Source organism: Aythya marila, assembly GCF_965140915.1.
Source record: "Aythya marila genome assembly, chromosome: 11".
Taxonomy (NCBI): Eukaryota; Metazoa; Chordata; class Aves; order Anseriformes; family Anatidae; genus Aythya; species Aythya marila.
The window spans coordinates 13137734-13159398 of record NC_139052.1 but is presented as its reverse complement, the minus strand read 5'-3'; the positions used below and the strand labels follow the sequence as shown (position 1 = coordinate 13159398).

General features: G+C 42.9%; 1 protein-coding gene across 1 annotated transcript in view; it reads left to right on the top strand.

Annotated features, from left to right (window-relative positions):
- Positions 1–3888: 3888 nt before the first annotated feature.
- Positions 3889–21665, top strand: part of ABHD17C (abhydrolase domain containing 17C, depalmitoylase) — a 32915-nt gene continuing 15138 nt past the window's right edge. The window contains exon 1 of the mRNA XM_082768653.1: positions 3889–5042. Within this exon, the coding sequence (XP_082624779.1) occupies positions 4507–5042 (536 nt within the window). The 5' untranslated portion in view covers positions 3889–4506. The remainder of the gene's footprint in view (positions 5043–21665) is intronic.

Genomic DNA, 21665 nt, shown 5'->3' with positions numbered 1-21665 from the left:
TGTTTAAGATACGTAATCTTCAGTGCGCTGCTGCCAGGTGTCTTACTTGGCTTCAGTCTCCCTGCCTCTGCCTATTCTTTTGTCTATCTGGTGTTCAGGAAAAGGAAGCGGGATGTGAAGTGCTCTGCCCTTGTAACAGGAATGGTGAGGCTGCAGGACACGGTGGAAACAAGACACAATGAAGCACTATGTGCTCCCTTTGTTTTATTCACCTTTTTGGTAGCTATTTGAAGATTTCCCCTGCTCATCTGAGGCGCCTTGCCGTGTCCATCACCACTTAGTTAATGGCCGATGGTGAAAGTCTCACAGATATTTATTTTTCTATGGGTTACTTCCCATCTCTTTGTGGGTTTGACAATTTGTTTATTATTAAATGCTTGCATATTCTACCCATGCAGGCCATCTATTAGCATTTAGTGAAGAAGCAGGGTACTTCACTGAGTCTTGGTGTCATGTCAGTAACAAGGCACAGCAGTAGGGACATCTTTATTTACAGATCATTAAAAAGATGAGTTCTGCGGTAACAGGCAGAAATAGTTTTTTTTCTTGAGCTTTTTCATGGTATTTGGTCAAGAGAAAACTATGCAGACGCCTGCTGGCAGCAAAATGAAACGGAGAGGAAAGAGCAGAGGGAAGTATGGGGTTGAGGGAAAAGAGAGGTGACCCGAGAGAGACTGCTGGCCTGAAGCAGTAGTATCAAGGGGAACATGTGAAGGAAAGATCCAAAACGGTCATTCTCCAAGTAGCAGTTTCAGATGTTGACCATGAGAAATGCTCGACTGTCTGTTGCCTTTCTGTGCCCACTGTAACAGAGTACCTGGACACAATGACATAGGAAGCAGTGTAGCAGCTCTGTGTGTCCTGGAAATATTCTCATCCCAGGGAGAGTGCCAGAGCTTTAGCAGAAGAGGTGGCTGAAGGAAGGAGGGAGAAACCAGTGAGGAGCCAAAGCATCCCAGGATGATGGTGATGGAAGCAGCCAGTGTGAATGGCTGGTGGGCTATGGTAATTAGAAAGCTCTGAGACTTGTCTAAAATGTTAGGAGAACAAACCAAGCTCTGGGCAGTGCCAGGGACAGGGGTGTACGTGAAAGAGGTGTGAAGCCACCTGTGCCCAACTTTCCTCAGCTGGCCCTTCTGCAAGCTGCTCTACAACCCAAGAGCACAACCCGGGATCTTGGAAGGTTTGAGACGTGGCTGCCACTGAAGCGCCATGCAAATGGATGGATAAAAATTCTCTTAATTTTCACTCTTTTAAGCACTTGTGCACTGCAGGTCTCCTGACAGTTCAGGATGAAGAATACACACTATATGAGTGCTTATTTTAAGTCCTGATTACTTTACTTTCTTGAGCTACAAACTTATTGGTGCTGTGTTTTCAGCTTGCCACGTTGGCTTCAGTATTCAGGAACTGATTTTTTCTTACTTCTCCATCCTTCTCATCCAGCATGATTTACTTTTGAGTCACTCCCTCTTGCTCCTTTCTTCATTTTGTCCTCCAAGACTTTGGCAAATGTTAGCTTTCTTGAGGAGGCACCCACAGTGCAGGAACTATTCTGTTGTATGACAGATGGACAGATATGGGAGCATATGATGAGAGCACTGAAGGAAGTCTAATAACTGATGAGGTCTGCACAGCTTAGTTCACTCAAGGAGCTAATTTCTTGACACTTCCCCTTGGATTCCAAAAGGACATTTTAATCTTACTGTTACAAACATGATTGAAGGAAGGACCAGGGTGGTGCCTGGGAAACACTGTCCTTTTAATTGTCTACTCTTTGGAGTAGCAATCTACTTATGATATAACAGCCTTTGCTGTCTGGCTCTGGGCGAGTCACACTCTCTTTGAGAGGGTTCTGAGAAATGTTACTTTCAGTAGGTACATGCCCAAATTCCAGCTCTTATCTTGGTTTCACTGTGTGTGCAGTGAGAGGGACACGTAGCGGCGGCACTAAACAGGCTCTTCTCAGATCTCGTCAGCTAAATTACTTCTCAGGGCATACCCAGGTTTTTCTCAGGGCTGTATCAGTCTTCCAGCAAAATATGAATGGTGCCTCTCATAACAGTGTAGGTGGAGTTTGAGGCCGTTTGTGATCTCCCGGGAATTTCGCAGGGTTCCTCATTTATGTATTCTGTATTTTCTTCATCCAGATTGTCCTATCACACCGTTGAGGAGGAGCCACTGCCAGCATTTCATCAGATGTCCACTGCTCTGTATGCGGGGCACGTTGGCTCTGTCTCTGCCATGTGGAAGAACCCAGCTCGCAACGTCAGCAGGTAGGATGTGCTTCAGGACACAGCCAGACCTCTGGGCCTCTCACCCTCCCAAGCAAGACGTGCCTGGGACACGGGTTAAAAAAATGAATGTTCTCTGTCCTCTGGAGGAAACAGGCTGTCCGTGCCAGAGGCCACACTTTCAGGCTGTTTGGAGATACACAACTGTCACCTTAGCAGGCACCACAGACACAATTGTGGCTGACTGAAGTTAGTTGTTTTTTAAGAATCCCATTGTCAGCAAAACTAAAGATTGATGTTGATGGGGGTTGGTCTTACTTTTGACACTCCAAAGACAGGAACGCTGCACATGATTGACTCTTTTGTATACATGTTTTGAAATAACTTTCTTAGACTTGACAAACATTAGAACCAGAAGAGAACTTAGTCTCAGGTTTGTTGCTAATGAAATTACCTCAGCTCAATGCTGCTGTTGAGTTTTTGAAACTTTGTTCCTCAGAGGAACAGGGAAATAAGGGAAATAATTTCCCAAATCAGGGAAATACCACGTTAAAAGAGCACCATCAAGATGTGAGTGCTCATGGCAGGAATTAAGTTGGGACAGCGGTTGGATGTACACGAATACATGAATTTCACAATAAGTACAGCTACATGGGTATCATTTTCCTTATAGTTTCACTTGGGCAGCTAATGCTACCCTACAGGGTGGTTTGTTTTCTTTCATGGTGTTTTTGTTTTGTTTTGTTTTGTTTTTTTCTTCAGCAAGTACGTGGTGCTGGTTAATTAAGGGCTTACTTCTAACCCTTGCTAATAACAGAGCATTAACATGAGTATGTCCATTTGTCTTTCATCCAGCACCTCATGTTCTCCAGAACAGTATGTTGAGACACATCTCCCTGACCATCGTGGGGTTTTGTCATTTGGCATAAATATTTTGGTGATTTATTCAATGCGTTGTTTGGGATGTGGCTTATTTGCCTGTTTTTCCACCGAAACCAGGCTTAGGCAGTTTCCTGTGTGTCTTATCAACTCTGCATGCCCCCCCTGAAACTCTTGACCAACTTTGGCCGCATCTAACACAGACAGGAGGCCCCTGAACCTTTCCACTCCGGGACGTTTGCCACGCTCGGCAGCGCTCTGAAGGCTACCAGCCGAGGGGCAGCCTCGTTCGCATTCCTGCGTGACATGACCAATTTTCTAGGACACAGACTCAAAGCCACGGGCTGCCCAGACACCGAGGTGCCCCTTCCTCACGGCGACCCGGAGCAGGGACGCCTAAGGGTCCCCGCACCCCTCCGCCCCTCAGGGCGCCCCGCCGCGAAATGGCCCCCGCTCCCCTCCGCCCCTCACCCGCTACCCCCGGCCCTCCGCGCATGCGCGCGCGGGGGGCGGCCGGCGAGGGGGACAGAGCGGGGAGCGGGGGGGGGGGGCGCTCCCTCTACACGTGACCCCTGCCGCGGCGCGGGGCCGCCTTAAAGGGCCAGTTCCCCCGCTCCCCCCTCTGCCCGCCGCGCCTAGGGGCCGCCGCTCCCTCGCGGCCCCTCCCCTCGCCGCGCACCTGCCGGGCTCCCCCCCGCGGCGGTGTCAGGGCCTAGGGGGCGGCCGCGAGCCGCGGCGGGCGGCGCCGCGTGGGCAGGGCCCGGCCCCCGCCTCGGCCCCGCCGGCACCTGCGGGCGGCCCCGCGCCGCGCCCGTAACCCGGAAGCGCTGCGGAGCCCGTGAGGGGGGCGGCGGGGAGCAGCGCCGGGACATGGCCGCCGCCGGCATGGCCCTGAGGAGCGCGGCGACGCGCGGCTGAGCCCCCGCCTGGCCGCCTCCTTCCTCCTCCTCCTCCTCGCCTTCCTCCTCCTCCTCCTCTTCGTCCTCCTCCGGGGGCCGCCGCTCCGCTGGGCCAGGCCGGGGTTGACCTTTCCTCCGCCGCCGAAGGGGTGGCGGTGCGGGGGGGGCTGCGGCCGCCGCCGCCGCGTTAGCTGGGTGCACGGGGTGCTTCAGTGCTATTTTTAATCTTTTTTTTTATTTTTCCAAATTTTGTTCTTTTAGGGGCCGGCCGTGCTCACGTTTTGGGCGCTTTTTATTTGTTTTTTTAAGCGCCTTTTACGGCCCCGAAGAGCGCCCCCCCCCTCCTCCCCCTTTAGGCTGTTTGCCTTCTGGGAGGGCCGCAGGAGGAAGGTGCGGGTTGGGCCGGGGCAGGGCCCCGCACGGGTCCGTGGCGTTTTCTTTTTTTTTTTTTTTTTATTTTATTTATTTTTTTTTTCTTCTCTCCGGCGTCTCTGATGCCAGAACAAGGCCCCAGAATGAACGGTTTCTCTCTGGGCGAGCTCTGCTGGCTCTTCTGCTGCCCGCCGTGCCCCAGCCGCATCGCTGCCAAGCTGGCCTTCCTGCCCCCGGAGCCCACCTACACCGTGCTGCAGCCCGAGCAGCAGCAGGAGGCCGGGGCGGCCGCCGGCGGGGCAGGGACCCCCACGGGATCGGGCACCTGCAGCTTGCACCTGAGCGAGCGGGCGGACTGGCAGTACTCGCAGCGGGAACTGGACGCCGTGGAAGTGTTCTTCTCCCGCACGGCCCGGGATAACAGGCTGGGCTGCATGTTCGTACGGTGTGCCCCCACCGGCCGGTACACGCTGCTCTTCTCGCACGGTAACGCCGTGGACCTGGGCCAGATGTGCAGCTTCTACATCGGCCTCGGCTCCCGCATCAACTGCAACGTCTTCTCTTACGACTACTCCGGCTACGGGGTGAGCACTGGCAAGCCCTCTGAGAAAAACCTGTACGCAGACATTGATGCAGCCTGGCAGGCCCTCAGGACAAGGTAAATGGATGTTGGGGACAAGGTTTTTCTGTGTCTCTCCTTACTCCGAAGGAGTCTGGTGTGTGCCCGGTTAACCTGCTGAGAGGTGGAGGGGAAGGGCCTGGAGACGCTTTGAGTTGCTTTGATGGTCAGCAGATGTTCCGAGGTGTAACTTCTTGGGTGGCTTCATTTGTCAAAAGGATGCACCAACCTTCATCCATGGGCTTTTTCTAGATTTAGGGATTTAGTCAGCCATGTTATATGTTAGCCATTGCTTCGCCATTACCAATCTCCGTTTTGGGCAGGAGATACCAAACTGGTTGCAGATTGAGCTTGCAGGACAAAAAACCTTTTGTCCAAGATTTGCGTTGGTATAAATCTTTCCCACCACTTACAACGCTTAGAGGTAACCCTGCTGAGGCCAAGCTTTGACTGAGTTTGGCAATGACCTAGGCTCGTGCTTACCAGGAAACTGCTGGCACTCTGTGGCGTGTCTGGGGTTTCATGCAAGCTTGTGCGACACACGTCTTCCTCTTCTGGCAACCAAACAACTGTTATCAAATTGGGGAGGTTAGCAAGGTGGAAGGAGAAGAGTGTTGACAGGTGGAAGTAGAGCTGGGGATTCTGCCAGGTGGAGATGCCGAAGGAGGTGGCATCCAGAGGGATGGAGCAGCAAGGAAAAGACTGGCAAGGTGGCATGGCTGGTAGGAACACGGAGCCCAGGGCTTCCAGGAAATCCTGAGCAGGGCTGCTGCCCCGAGCTCCTGGCTGCCGCTGCCCGACATCCCTGGGCCTCTTACTTGTGGCTTCCGTGGCCAAAAGCGACTTCTGTTGTTGTATAAGTGGTTCTTAAAGCAGGACCTTGTGTCCTGAAAGAGGGAGCTTTAAAAAGCTTAAATTGTTGCAGTAGAGCAAGAGAAAAGAACGAGGGACGTTTCCTGTTCTCTGTGGCTGTGTAGATGAACTTGGCGTATGAGAATTGAGTATTTGATGTCTATCTTGGGGATACGTGCCAGCTTCAAAAATAGTGACAGGAGTTGTTTCTAATTTAGATAATTGGCTTTTCAGGGATCTGGGGATCGGTCAGTTGTGGAGTCCAAATGGCTTCTGACATTGGTCTGCCCAAGTCAGGCTAAGATCATGGGGGAAAGTTACCCTTCGTAGCATGTCTTTTGCCTGGATGGTGGCTAAGCCAGATTCTAGGACTCTTTAAAATAAATACAGATGTTTCTTGAGTATAAATAATGTTTTAATTGAAAGAAATAACTTTGATGTGCTGTATGCAGAATAAATAACTAAAGGCCACTATACTGCTTGTGGCTGATGTAAATAAGCTTTAAGGGAGGAAACTGCTTTGAATAAGCCGAGCCTAGTTAATGCTCGTCATTTAGTAGCTGTGTTTTTCTCTCCGTTTCACCATTTAGTTGATGGTATTTTTTTCATTAAAAGCTTTTATAGCTCTGGAGAAGTACTTTCACATCAGGTTGGTGGTGCTCACATCTTGACAGGCATTTAGTACGTGTTTAAGATCAGTGTTGATCCAGAAGCAAGGCGTTCCTTCACTCAAGCCTACCAGGAAGCCTGAACTAGAAGGCAATGCGAGCAGGTGCCTGGCTTGCACTGAAAGGATTGGCTCCTTCTACTGAAGTGTGACTGGAGGAAGTTTATGAATTCGTATTTGAGTCCTTTTTGTGGTTTATACAAGATCTAGGTTCTGTTCTTCCTTAAATTGAGGGGCTGAAATCTGCTGACTCTTCCTCTGCCATGCTTGTAAATCCCTTAATAGGGCTGCACTGGGAGTGCTGCTAGGGTGGTTGTGTTACCATTGCTTAGATTTTTGGCAGCCAAAGGAAATAGTATTTTAGGTGTCCAGTAAAGGAATAGGTTACTGTAAAATGTAAGTATAGAAAAAAAAAAAAAGACAAAAAAATCCATCTTGTCCTCTCAGGTGACTTTCAGCTTATATGGAAGCCATCATCTTCCTGCTTATAAACCTCTAAGCAGTAATATGAACTTTAAAAGACTGATAATTTCTTAACCCCATTTAATAAGTGCAGACGTTTAAGAGAAGTATTCTGCTGTAAAAATACAAGTCTGCCTTTTGAGGTAAGATGTCATACTGTGCGTGCCGTTTCTGCTGTAGCAGTTAATTGGTAGCTTCCAAGAGTTTGTGTGTGGTTTCGTTCCTAATGCAAATTTCTAGCATTTGGCCTGGAGTCATGCGGTAGTGAACTGTAACGCGTAGTTAGAAGTGAAGCCTTAAAATAGGAGAGGTTCACTATGCCACAGAGAGCATTTAGTCTCTGTGCTGTCTGTGCGAAGCTGTTGCTCTTCTGAATCCACCAGGCGTTCCACCTGGCACCAGAAAGGAATCAGTAAAATGTTGGAGGTGTTAGATTCCCTTTTCTTTTTTTTTTTTTTTTTATGTTGTGCCTGCAAAGTACAACTGTTATTTAGCAAATATTAATTTATCAGTTTGTTTTGAATGTTGTGCTGAGTAAGACAAGAATTTACACTACACATGGACAAAACAGATCGCTGCTGAGTTACAGGAATGATGATGAACTGTCTGTAGCTGCAAATTTTGACAATTTTTGAAGGTACTGACATGAGGGTCTTGCTATCACATACACAGCTGGGTATCAGACCTATAACAAATGATTGTAAAACAGATGATGAACAGTAATATCATCGAGGTTTATGTTTACTTCAATTATCGACCTCTCTTTGGAGAATCAACGTCAACTACTTGCCATTCTTTTAGTCATTGTAAAGAGTAACTTTCCTCACTGTTAGTCACATGAGTACTAACTACAAAGTTTTAATGCTAAGTCTTAAATGTCTTTCAGCCTAGGTAAGGCGTTGTCCTATAAATTTATCCCCTTGAAATGTTGTTTGTTTTTTTTTTGTAGATGTTCTTTCCAATGTCTACTATGTCTATATGTCTACTTGTAGTCTGTATTTATTTCCTCTTGATCAGCAACTTTCTATCTAGTACCTAAGTATTTCTCAATAAATCTTCAATCTTTATTGCTTCAGATAACATTTTTGAGTGCTACATTTGGGCAGGCAGGTGTGTTTCTGCTCTGCTCCTTGAAGGGAAGGAAGCTGCCTCATCCTGCTTTCTGGCAGGGCCTGGAGGGTTTCAAGTGGTTGGTTTTATTGGGGTGTGATTGACTCCCCCTAATACCTGATTGTCATAGTACAGCATTTGCACAGAATGACTTGTTTTCCCCTGCCACCTTCCCGAATTTCACATGGAAATACTGAGCTTTCTACCATTTTTACATGAAGACAACGTATGGTGTTTAAAATGGGATACGCACTCAGGGTTTGTGTACTGTGCTCAAGCACAAAGCTGTGACTGCCCTGTTGGTTGCATGCTATTTGTAATAAAATCAGTTTGTATGTTCTCTAAAAACTTGGGGAAGGTTTGAGAAAGGCTTTAAAATCCTGGTTAAATGAAAGAAGGCACTGCTGCTGCGCAGTCTCCAGGTCTGTGCTAGAGTATCAGAGAGAAGCTGTTAGTGTAGCTCATCTTCTGGAGGCTGCGAGGAAGCAAAGAAAACACGGTTAGTAAATTGGTTAGAAGAGCTGTTCTGGTTGTGTTTAACAACGTACCACTTGATAGTTTTTTGTTGTGCACAGTATAAACTGTTCTAATACCTTCTATTTCCTTTTTAGCTTTTCATAATTGAGAGATTTAAATATTTCATTCTCAGAACAGGTACGACTAAGTTTGCCTTTCAGTCCGTAGAGGAGCATTGGTTCACTTCTGCTTTTGATAAGGCTTCAACAGAAATCTGACTTTGCCACGATGGAAGGAATTGAATTGTGAAAAGCAAGGGCTTTTGACAAATGAATGGCAGGTAGTTTATAATGTTTAATTATTTTAAAAACTTTTCCTTCAAATTTGATGTTAAAAAATGAACGACTATCATTACATGGATATTTTTATTGCGGTGCTGATTATCTGTCCCTCCTTATTGCTGCTTCCTTTGCAGGAATTGGTGGAAAAGTGTTACAGCTTTCGTTTAAGCAAAATTAGGAAACACCTAATGGGATTACACTGGAGCGATAACTAATCTTCCGAGGTTGTGCCAGTGTAGTTAGTCTCCATTTGCTGAAGTGGCTGAAGCTTTCTAGGTGAATAATGGTTTCATTTTTTTTCCTTGATTTATGAAAATAGTTATTTTCTACTTTATTTTTTTCTGCAACAGCCTTGTTTCTTTAGTGCTGTGTTGCTGTGTGTGACCTGGCTTGATTTCTTTGGATTGAATTCTTTGGCATCTGGGTTCAACCTAAAGATTTTCATCCTGTGTACTCCCTTGAAGCCCCTCCTAAAGATCTAGCCTTAGTCCTTACTTTCCACTCCGTGTTTCCAGAAGCAGGTAATTGAAGAATTTGTCATATGTACATTTGGTGGAACTGGGAGGACAGAAGTCATTGTTTATTATGAAGAGACATGTGAAATGTTCTGCACCTTCCCAACATGTCTTATACTAAGAATAAATTCCCTCTGTTATATTTTTACAGTGATGAATACATAATGATGTTATATATTAACTTTTGTTACTTTGAATATAAATTTTCCAAGGGGATCTTTGCATCGCCTTTCTACCACTGAAGGCAGATAAACCAGCATATTTTGTCATAAAATGGATGTATTCTAGTGAAAACATAGAGGTTTTGACGTGAGATTAGCCACGTTCATTCTGGAGATGGCCATGGGCCATGCTTGGCTGTGAGCTCAGGAATAACAGGGTTCCACCGTGCTTCCTCATTCATGGTGCATCAGCTGGTAGGCAGTTTGAAATCACACCTAGGTAGCTGGTAATTTGCCTATTGACCTTCACCCTACATCATATTAACCTAGACTTCCTTGTATTGCCTCTTACTGCAGTTGTTTGAGGCTAATAATTTTCATAATACAATATATATAATAATATAGCTGTTCTCTCACCTAGCTGTAGCCTACGTGTGCTCTCCTGGTTCCCTGAGCATGTCAACAGTGGAGCTTCATAATTCCAGCCATGGGTTTAGATTCGGGACTTTTTGTTGTTGGCTGTAATAGGTTATTTCCCACTTCCAGCTTTTTAATAACGTTGGTAAGGTGTCTGCAAAGGATTATTTAATGTGTGCTTACTGCTTTTTAAGGAGGCTGTTTTGTGAAGTGTGATGTATTCTACCCGCTGTGGTTAGTTTTACTTCAAGTAAAACTGCACACAACTTGTCTCAAAAATAGAAGCACACAAAATAGTCCCCTGTCGTTGTCTGTGTAATGAGCAGAGATGAATTCAGATGATGTCCCAGGGACAAATACCGACAACTGTTTAAAAACAGGTGCTCTGATGTTCAAAGTTACTCAAAATATTTATCAAGCTTTCGTGTCACATTACACAGATTAGTCACTGCAGTAGAAGAAAGTACTGTTGTTAAATATTTTCCTACTTCTGTCGGGACCGTAAGATCAGAAAGCATATTTTAAAAAAAATATATATATATATTCTTGACAGTGAGAAATCTTTTGCAACCAGTATATTTGGGAAGAAAACTAAGCTGCCAAAGAACCTTAGGGTAATGCTATTTGTCATCCTGAGTGTGGATAGTCCTGAAATTCAGCCGCTGGAACTGGCGAGGTTAGTTTACCTTGCCACATGGAGGTTGTAGGGCCTGGTTCTCTGCATCATCAGAGCATGGAACATGGGTTTCTAGAGAGCCATGCTGTTAAATCCTGCATGCTAAAATAATAAGACTCTTGTCTGTTTTTATTCCTGCTCAGCTGCCTGAAGCCTTTTGAGAAAGGAGGACAAGCCTTTTTCCCCTTCTCACTCTGGCCAGAGAAGTGTGTTCGCTCTCACGACTGAGCTGGAGGCTGTTACAGGGTGACCACCTGAGCTGTGCATGTTCTGGTAGCATGTAGGTTTGTTCGGTGTGATCCTACTGGGAGGATGAGCTGGATTTTGCTCTGAAGCCAGAGTCAATCTCTGCTCCTTCACAACCTCAAAAAAATCCCTCCAAAATTCAACCTTTTGGTTGTCCATATTTGCTTGTCCTTTGGTACAGTTTTGCTTTGGAGCGTTTCCCTGAGTTTCCAGTGGCTCACTGTTTGTGAGTGAGAAGAACAAGGGGAAATAAGTAGTAATGCGGTCCAGGATTGTAGATACCTGGGGATATAGATGGAGAAACATCTTACACTGCAGGAGTGGGTTATCTGCCAGCAACTGGTTTTGTGGAGAAAACTGACTTCTTTAGCAAATGGATATTTGTGTTTCCATACTGAATAAAGGAAACAGGTGAGGTGTTTTTTTGGTTTTCTATTTTTTGATTCTGTGCTGCTTCCTCATGTGGAAGTACACTAGAATAAAGGAAATGCCAAGCAATTAGCCATTTGGAGCTTAAATAGCGTAGCATATGTCTGAATTTCTTGTTTGGTTTTAAGATGACATTTGCATGGTGGAGAAAGTAATGTGGTTATGGCAACTTTTACCTTTAAACCCTGTCCCAAATACTTTTAAGGGAAATAGGAAATTAATTCCTCAGTTGCATTCTGTGTTGGCTTTAAAGACAACAGCCTCCAAATTATGTAGCACTAATAAATTCAATGGACAAGTAACGTTGCTGGTTTTTTTTCCTAAAGCTGGTAATAAATTTAATGAATAACTAACACTCCCTTCTGCCCTCCTTCTCAAAAATAAATCAATTACAAGGCTGCATTGGAAGCATTTGAAATGAGTCATAAAATAAGCAACGCATATGGTGAAACTAACGTGCTCCTGCACATACCAGGTTTGCTTTGCCAATTAGCCCCTAAAAAGGGCAGAATTCTTTCTCTGTTGATTAACTTCAGGAGATCGTTTCGGTTACTGCTGCACTTAAGAGAAATTAAAGGCATTATCTGTGTGCAAGGTGAGGGGCTGCTTGTGTTTTCTTGAGTCTAGGAAGGGCACATCTTGATGGGTTTTGAACTCTTGAGCATTTCTTTGTGTTAATTTGAGTCTATATTGACTGTTTGTACTGACCTGAAGAAGAAATAATTATTTTGTCTAACTTAAACTCAGTTTTGCTATGGGCTAAAACACAATAAATAAGCAGATAAACCTTCTGCCTCTGTATCTGCAGATAGCAGATAATGGAGATAACAGGGACTGGAACCTGTGAATAAGCCATTTCAGTGACCCAGTCGCTCCTACTCCATCTTGCTGCTGTGCTTGCCAATTTTTAGAGGAACGGCATATACCAGTCCTGCATGCTCAGCCCAACATCTGATGATGAAGCTGAATTTCGTTCCTGCTGTCAAACTGAGTGTTTTGTTGGGCTGTGTGGGAGCTGTTTGTTTGTTTTTCTTCCCAGCCTTGCCTGTTGTGTGAGCAATGGATGCGTGTGGTTGCAAACCCAGGAAACTCCCTCTGAACACGGAGGACTAAAGATGCTCTTAATAGAAGACTAGAAGACTTCTAATAGAAGGGGATGAATAATATGTGCTGTCGGCTTAAGGACATTTGAATAAGGAATGCAAAGATGTTCCTAAGGCTGGTTTGAGGAAAAATTAGTTATTGTGGCATACTTGTGCGTGTACCTGTAAACTCAGGAAGATGCACGTTTAGGCCAGCTGCATAATGGGTGTTATACAGGCATTATGTGTATCTGTACCTTTATTCCATATCTTTTTTAACCACCATGTTAGTTCTACACACCAAAGCTTCTCCTGTATTGGCATTAAACATTGCGGTTGGATTTGCTGACCATGAAACCACATCGTGCATCGGCAGAACATTGTGCTGAGCAGCAGGATTCGGCTCTGTTCCCACCCGCCTTCCCTCCCTTGGGCTCGTGTCTTGATGAGTGCTTGCATATCCATGGGAAAACCCCTACAATCATGAAATCAATGTGTAACATTTTTCCTTAAAAAGGGAAATTTTCACGTGGGTTCATAGATGAAAAATGATGGCAATGTGGAAGATGAGGTTTTAAGTTAGGACGTTTGCCTCAGAGTGCAGAGGGAAACATTTAAACTTCATGTAACCCCAAAGTGTTGCATCTGTGGCTTTTGTGTGGCCTGTTTCTTAGAAAAACTTCATTGTGCTTGTCTGAAAGTAATATTATTTATTGGTACACTCTGTTGAAATTATTTCTAGGCACGTCTTTCAAGATGAAAATGCATTTTTAAATGTTAATTTGAAATTAATGGTTGGTTTACACAGTTTTGGGTCTGCTTTTAGGAAGTCCTGTTGTTGAGCCTTCTTTGAAAATCCTGCTTACATATAAAAATGTTAATTTAACAACTTTGATTCTTGTGAGCCTTGTTTATCAGCCAAGGCGTGCTACTGACACGAGCTGTGTACAGCAGTGCCTGGTAAGGAACCTTTCTCAGGGCTCGTGGCGTCAGCTGGTAGTTCTCAGACCTGTTCTTGTACAGGACACTGCAAAACTTCTTAGGATCCCAGTGTGCTAGAAGAGTTAAATCTAACTTTATGACATTGCATGTCCACTTCTTTGCATGTACTGCAAATCAGTGGATATGAAGCCATGGATAATGGGACCCAAGGAATCCAAATTTTTGGAGATTGGCTTCAACGCATTTCTCAGGAGAGCATGCTTTTTATGGCTTGAAGTGTTTCTCTTTCAGCAAGAGGGTTGTTTAGAAAGGGCTTTGCTCAGATTATAAAATCTTTCTGGGCATTCTTCACTGCTGACTTGTGAAGCTTGTCAAGCTTTGCTTTGGATGTTCTATGAGAACTTGAAAAATGGTGTTGAGTATCAGCAAAGCAGTAAAAATGGCTATATATTCTTTCCAGTATAAGATAAAATGAGATAAGGTTCAGATTATTTAATCATTATTCCATGAATCTTAAGCATTATTTATAATAAATTAAAAGGGAAGGTCTGCTGTTGGGGGGTTCATTTGTCTCAACTATTGCACTGTACAATAAATTGCAAGTCTTACGAGAAGCAAAACAAAGTAAAAGCCAACAATAATATGGGGATAAACTTCTATTAAGCGTTTTGCATTTGTGGTATACAAAACAAGCTGCATTCAAAGGAATTCTTTAGTAGTTAACTTGCATTTTTAAATGTTGGACTGGCTTGTTTGTACAGATCTTAATCTTTGTCCCGTCTCTGTATCATCTTTCCCAACAAGTGATGAGTTCATGCAGGATGAATGCATGACAGCCTGGGGAAAGTGGCATCTTTCAAGAAAATGGTCTTGGTTTTGAAGCATGTCCTCCAGGGGCAAATTTAGAAAACTCTTCTCCAATATGCTGTTAGTTCTTCATAGGTTCATTTCTCTTAAAAGTATTTGTATGTTCTGATGGGTGTGTTTTTTGTTTTTTTTTTTTTTTTTCTTTAATTGAAATAGCTAATTAAATATGATGTTTATTTTGGAGGTGTTCCCTGGACAGTTCTCTACCTTGAGGCAGTTGTTCAAGAGCCAGTCTGTCTTCTACTACCTCTAAGTCTTGGATGGATCTAAGCTTACCTGTTGAGTTGTAGTATACATTTTCTTCGTATTATGTTGTTGTTGTTCCCTACTGTAAAAGTCGGTATGTTTTTCTAATGAAGTATGGCTTGAAGGTGTCTTAATGCTCCAGAAAATTACAGCGCTTCTGTGCTTAACCGACTGTAAAAGCACCAAGTTGTAGGAAGAGGTGGGGTGGCGTTTCAACCAGTTTTACTATTTTTACGGATACCAGTTTATGAACGTGTAACCTTTGCCTCGGGCTGGTTAATAATTACACTGACTTAACATACGTTACAGGCACCTGGTTTTGATGCAAGAAGCACCTTTTTAGAAGTCAGTACAGCAGTTTAAGATAGGTGGTGTTTGACCTAAACCCTGACTAGCATCGCTGAAAAGTTTTGACTTCTGAATCTCTGCCAGCTTCCAAACGCTTGTTTCTCTGATGAAGTAACCCTCTACGCTCTCCGTTGAGCTCTTGCTAATTTTTCATGTAATGTTATATTTGTTTCTAAAGCCTCCTGTGCATAAAACCAGTACAATTAGTTCTATATCCTGTTTTATAAAATTTGTGCTAAAAACTAATCTGATTACATATGAACTATTATCTCTGAAGTAATACAGGCACAAATTTATTTGCCTTTCAAATAAAGGAATCACTTCGATTTGCATTTGCTTTAACAAAGAACAAAGATTCCAGTAGGTTCAAAGAACAGATTGTACTTGAATGTAACTTGTCTGAATTTTGGCGTAAAAGATAAGATTGTCGTAAATTCTTGATATTGACCCGGTTTTGTTCAGAGTGAGAGGGTTGCAAAGTGTCCTTGGTCTACTGATTTCTTTCCTAACCTTTTATTCTATTGAGACTGAGCAAGCTGGTGCCGAACACACAATTGGTCTCTTTGGTTGGACATGCACAGCATTTCATTTTTTTTAATCCAAAGTGAGTGTTAATTTGGAAAAATGGAAGCAATGTTAGTTTAAACTCAGCTCACTTTGTTACTGGCATTTTGAAAGGGAGAGGAGGGACTCGATGTAGCAAGCATTGCTTCTCATTTGTTAGCCTCCTCTGCCTTCCAGTGCTCCCAGTGCTTCTGGGCAATGCTTTGATGTGAACTGTCTTTTCTCATCTTCACTGTAGAATTGGTCAAGAATAAGTCTGGTCAAACTTTATTTAAATACTCTTTTTAAATTCTCATGAAATATTTCAGTTTTGCCTCCTCATTGAAACCTTTGTGGTGATAGGAGAAAGGGAAGCACTATTCATTTGAAAAGTGTAACTGCGTGGAGAGCTACACATGAAAAGTGCGTGCTGGGAGGGCAACCCGGCAGCAGCTTCTAACTAAGTGTGTGTCATGAAATGGTGAACTACAGAAAACCTACACAGACACAATATTACTAACCGAATGGGTGTTTGGCTAAACTTGACATGAATACACCCACTCTTCTAAACATTACACATGTTATCTGTTGTTTCAAAAATAGAAACTCCAACAGCGCAAGACATAGCAATAAACCATGCCTGGCAACTGCTGGTGTGGCACCTACTGGAATTGCTGGCATTTTTTCCTGCATACCCACTTGTTCTCAGGTGGTGCTACAATTAAGCAGGGAACCTGATTTGTTTACCAGAATGGCGTCACAGATACAGAGGCAAATAATAGGACACTGAAAAACATCGTAGTCCAGGAAGCTACTTTTCCTCTCTCTCCCTCTTTGTTATTTTTTAATGTTTCATTTATTTATTTATTTTTATTTCCTAAGATGCATCAGCAGGTCAGTATCTACCTTTAGCATCAGCTGGAGTAATGCACTTAAGTGATTGCATTAACAGATGTCCTTGATCCACTGCAAGGTACTTCTGCTGCTTGTGGAGTGGCTGTCTGATAACTGATAAGCGTCCTTTTCTTGCTAGTCAACCTCCTCCTTGAAAAAACCTTTCACAGACAGAGCACAAAAACAATTGGTTCTGTTAACTAGAGAGAATGCTGGCAGAAAACAAAATACCCAGCCATGCTGTGTGAATATCGTAAAAGCATCTTGATCTGCACAACTTGGTCAAAATGCCTTTTACTCCGTAGAAGCTCAGTTGATGCCAAATAAGAGCTGCTTAAACTGAACAAGTGTTTGTGACCTAGTTCCAGGGCTAAGTTTTCTGATGCGAGTTCAGGAAATTTGTGAAGAAATGAGTACCTCCCTAAATCTCTAGAAGTACTGATCCTGTTTCTTAGACTAATATTAGTTACTTTACACATCACTGCATTTTACCTATTTTAATGTTTTGCATGTAATTAAATGCAGACATCCGTTTATGTAATAAATTGCTGAGTTTGTGCTCTGTTGTTAAGTTTCTGGAGAGCACAACACCGATTTCATGACCACTTCAGCCAAACACACAAGGAATGCAGAGTCCATGCTAAATCGTTCAAAATTCCAAGCAGTGGCTCCTGGACAAACAAGGAGGAGGGATTTAGCCCCTGGGTCTGTGATGATAAAGGCTTTGGCTAGGAAATTTGATTTTAAGCTCTGAACCTAGTTATCTGCGATCTGCTGTTTTGGAACATCTGGTGCTGTTAATCCTGGTGATTGCTGTATATTTTTTTAATCATCTTAGCTTTATATTGATTGTTACCAGGGTCTGAACATTGAATGCGCTAAAAGTTCATTAAAAGAACGTGCACAAGAGGAAAAATAAATGTAAAATCATACAAGTCTAAATGCTGCTTGAAAAATGTATGGATTCTGAGGAGCAGCAGGTCTTTAAGCCTGGTAGAGTCAAGTGAGCCGTCTTCAAGTAATGACAGTGGAAGAACTTGAGGATACCTGGGAACCATTTGCAGCTTCCCATTTATATAGTACTTTAATGTAAACTACAGGAGGCCCTCACTGTTTTTTTTCTTCCCACCCCTGTATCTATTAATACACTTCCTCTTGAAGATTAGTTAAGAAGCTACCCGTAGCTGATACCAGAAGGAGGTTTTTTGTAGTATAAGAACATAGATCTTTATCATCAACATAAAATGAGTGTTTAAGATCCATTTATGTATAAAGGCACTTCCTAAGGTTCTGTTAGTATCCTCTTTTTAACCTCCCTAGTGCTTTTTCCATTGGAATAAGTCTGTATAGGCTGCCCTGAGATGAGATTTTGAACCCCACAGCAAAAAAGTAGAAATGAACTGATGCCTTACTTCAAAAATGGAGTGCCAAAAATGGTGAGAAACAAGGAACACTGAGATCTTCTTGTTTCTTAAAAGATATTGGAAAAATACTTTCTTGTAATGGAGTGGTTTCATGAAATGACTGTCTTCTTCCATTTGGCAGTTAGCACTCTTGTTAGTTATTGGAATATTTAATAAATGTGTCTGAGAATGGGTAACAGAGAGAAGGCAGGGGAGTGGTGTTTCGCTGTGAGGCTGTGAATATTCTCCACTTTGAAATCAAGTGCCTAGGCACATCCAAATTCACACTGTAGTACAGCTCAGTGTCTGCAGCACATACAGAACTGATCTGCTTTCTGCTCTTGGCTGGGGGTGGGGAAGAATAGAGGTTACAGTGTCATTTATCCAAGCAGGATTTCTTCCTGTTTGTGATTCGCAAGACGTGTCAGTGCAGAGGAAGTGCTGAATGTTTAGATTTTTAGATCAAAAGGAAGCATTGCTTTTCCTCTTTAAATCTATGGGATTGGTTTCAGAATAATTCAAAGAAACATGAAATATTTCCATAGAATTAAGAGTGCTATCCAAGCAGGATGTGTTTTCTCCTGGAAAAATGGCCTGTGACACTTCACTTAGCTTCTGCATTGAGCCCTTAAACGTTCATGAGATATTGCATATCTTTGAGAGAGATCTAGTCTTATTTAATAACTTTGCTTGCTCTTCTACAGTGCACGAGCATATTAATACAAGTATGCAAGGGCAGGAGAAATGCTACTGCCAGCTGAGTCATCTTCATATAATGCTTGTCAATAAAATATTCATTTAGCAGGGACAGATGCGTCCATTTACAGTCAGTTCTCTTTAGGAATCTTGGGCCAGTGCATAGGTACGGATATTTTGTTGTAGCAGGACCTCTCTGCTGTCCTCATCCTCTGTTCTCCCTTCCTGCCCTCTCCTACCCTTTCTGCCAGGGACTCTTAAGTCACTACTAGAACTAAAACAATGCTTTGGAATAGGCAGAAACAATGCATGCAGATTGTCTGCTCACGTACTTGCAAGTCCTCATCCATCTCAGCTCCCGTGTAATCCTCTTGGGACTTCGGCTTTGGGGCTCTGCGGGAGAGACTGCATTCAGATTTCCAGGGATCTTTGAAGAACAGTGTGAAAATGGCTTTAACTTTGTCTGCTCTAATAGGATTTCAGATACAAGCACCTGCAGTTTGCTGAGGCTGTTCGACTTCTTTGTTCTCTTCTGTCAGCATTATGGAGATAATGGTTGAATCTTTTTTTGTCAGCTTGTTTTCTGGATATAATTACAGATGTCTGAGTGACTTAAGGAAAATACTGTATCAATGCCATGTGTTTAGTGGCTTGTAAGTTATATCAATTAACTGTAGCAAAGCTAGTCATTTAATGGGGTTGATCTTCTGCTTTTATCACCTGAAAGCGTAAGACTCTTTCTAAAACCTATAGATGAAATACCCATTAGTCTGAAATGTAGATATAATAAATAATTGTGAGAGAATGCAAGAGTTAAAAACAAAAAAAGGTACAAGAAAAAGCTATTTAGTTTCATTTTAATTCAGTGGTAGAACTAGCTACGGATGTAGTTCTAGGACCCTATGCTATAGAAATCAGTTTTTGAGTGATCTGCTTTTATTTTTTCCCTATTTAGCCTTCCTAATATTAATCTCCAAAGGATTAATTCCAGCTTGAAAAGCCATTTCATTGTTCTGGAGCATCTAGACAATTGCCTTCACAAGAGTTTGCATACACTTCTGTTTTAAGATCCTTACGTAGGGGATGCTTTTTTCATTAAGTCATTGTGTGTGTGTGTGTGTGTGTAGCTGATCAGCTATGCAAACTTAGAAGCATGAAGATTTAAGTGAGCTTTGCAGTTCAATTACGATGTAAGGTCAGTCTTGTTTCCTTGAGATGGATATACCTGATGAAGAGGGATCAGTTAAATCAGTGCTGATGCAAAGTTTGTTTTTGCCATCAGCTTTAACTGGTTCACTTTTTAATTGTACTTTGTGAGCTATGTGCTGATCGGTAGAGAGGATGGATTTTTTTTTTTCATTTTTGTTTGTTTCTTCTGAATTAAGATAAATGTATAACAGGGATATGTTTTGGGAAAGAATCTGTACGTGACTCTGCATGAGGACAGGATGCTCAGCTTATATTCCTGTACAATAATAACTGTATTTCAGAATCTACAGCCTGGCATGTTCAAAGCAAACCGGTGCCTTTTTTTTTTTTTTTTTCTTGGCTCTTCTGGATTGCGTGCTTCAGCAATTATTCCTTGCTTTGAGAGCAGTTGAGCTGGTAAAAGGGTAGAAACATCAGACGGGCGGGGCAGGCAGCAGCTGGGGTCAAAAGCCACTGTACTGGTTCTCGGATAAGTAATCTCAGCACATGAGTCAGAGGCTTAAGACTTGAATAGATGCAGCTCCTGGTAATTAGTGCTGCAGTAAGATGGCCTGAAACTATATTGCATGGTGTTATAGGTATGAGGAGAGGAGGGGAATGCCACAAAAGTGAATTCAGGGCCTCGTGTGGCCAAGAGTCAGGGTAAGAGTAGTGCTTGAGATTTGGTTGAGGTGACAGAGGTGCTCCAACAAACAGGTGAGGGTATTAAAAGAATAATACAGGGCTTCTGAACAAAACTGCGTTGGGAGCTGTTGGAGAGCACTGAATTTGCTTCTCTGAGGCTTGCAAACCCTCTGACTCCCTGGCCGGTGAGGAGGGTTGTGCTATGAGCTGCTGGAGCAGCCAGGCTCAGGAGGGAGCCAGGATAGGATGCCTTGGCTTGCTCTGAGCTTTCAGCCTCAGAAGAAGGCAAGGCTCTCTGGTTTGGAAGCAGCTGAAATGTAAGGAACAGTTAGGAAAGCACAGAACTTGTGGGACCACAGAACCAGTGTTAATATTTGTACTTCTTTTTTTTTTTTTTTTTTTAATGTTTCCTAGGGAATCGGAGGAGACTTCTTCTCCAAGAGCAGTTTCTGTGTTAGTTGCCACATAACTTGGTTTACCTAGAATCCTTATATAAAAAGATACTGTGTCTAGGTACACAGATACAATCTTTTTTTTTCTTTTTCTTACAACAACAAGGAGTTGTTCTGCAATAGCCCTTATAAGATACAATTTTAGGGAGCATTTTACTGCATTGTTTCAGCCTGTTTTCAGCTTTTGAGTATTGCTGTACTATAAAACATACTGTATGCAGTATGTGGCTGAAATAAAAATACCATAGCAAGATAGAGATGAGAGAAAGAGAAGCTGGGGATGAGGATAATGAATTCCTCACTCCAGAAGATGCTATAGACTGGCTTTCTCTGAGAAGGTAACAGAATTTTCTCTGCTGTATCAGGTTATTTAAATGCACCTCCGAGACTGGCTGTATAGATTTTGTACACTGGTTACAGTAAAGAGTATATAATGGAACGTGGCTGGCTGAGTTTTTGTGAATTATTCATGCTGTGGTCAATGGAGATAGTTTTTAGTGGCCAGTAAAGGTTCCCTGTCTTTGATAAATAAAACTTAATACTTCTCTCTTGCACGTTTATTTGCTATGAAGCATCTTAATTAAATGCAAAATACTTAGTTGAAGTAACTCCAACTCTATTTTTAAACTAACTGGACTGAGAGATTGACTTTAGTATGCCATCTACCCATTCTGTCTTGTGACTAAATGGTGTAAATCGAGACTGCTGTTAGAAAATAATTTGGGAGAAGCAAGAAACTAAGTATAGTAGACAGTATGTGTGTGTCTGCAGAACCTTTGCCTTGTGAGACAGTGCTGGTTTCAGAGCTATAATTGGCTTCTCAAGTTGTTAAAGCAAGGATAAGTTCACCTGTATGTATGTGTTTAACTCTTACTTCAATCATTACTAGATACTGGACTTTCAGTTTATAGTGATTTGATTGTATTGCACCTGTGCATAGGGAGATAAAATAAACACCAAAAAGGACAGTCTCAGAAATCAGGAGTACTACGAGGGTGTCAAGGTGTGTCCCTTTTTACTCAGG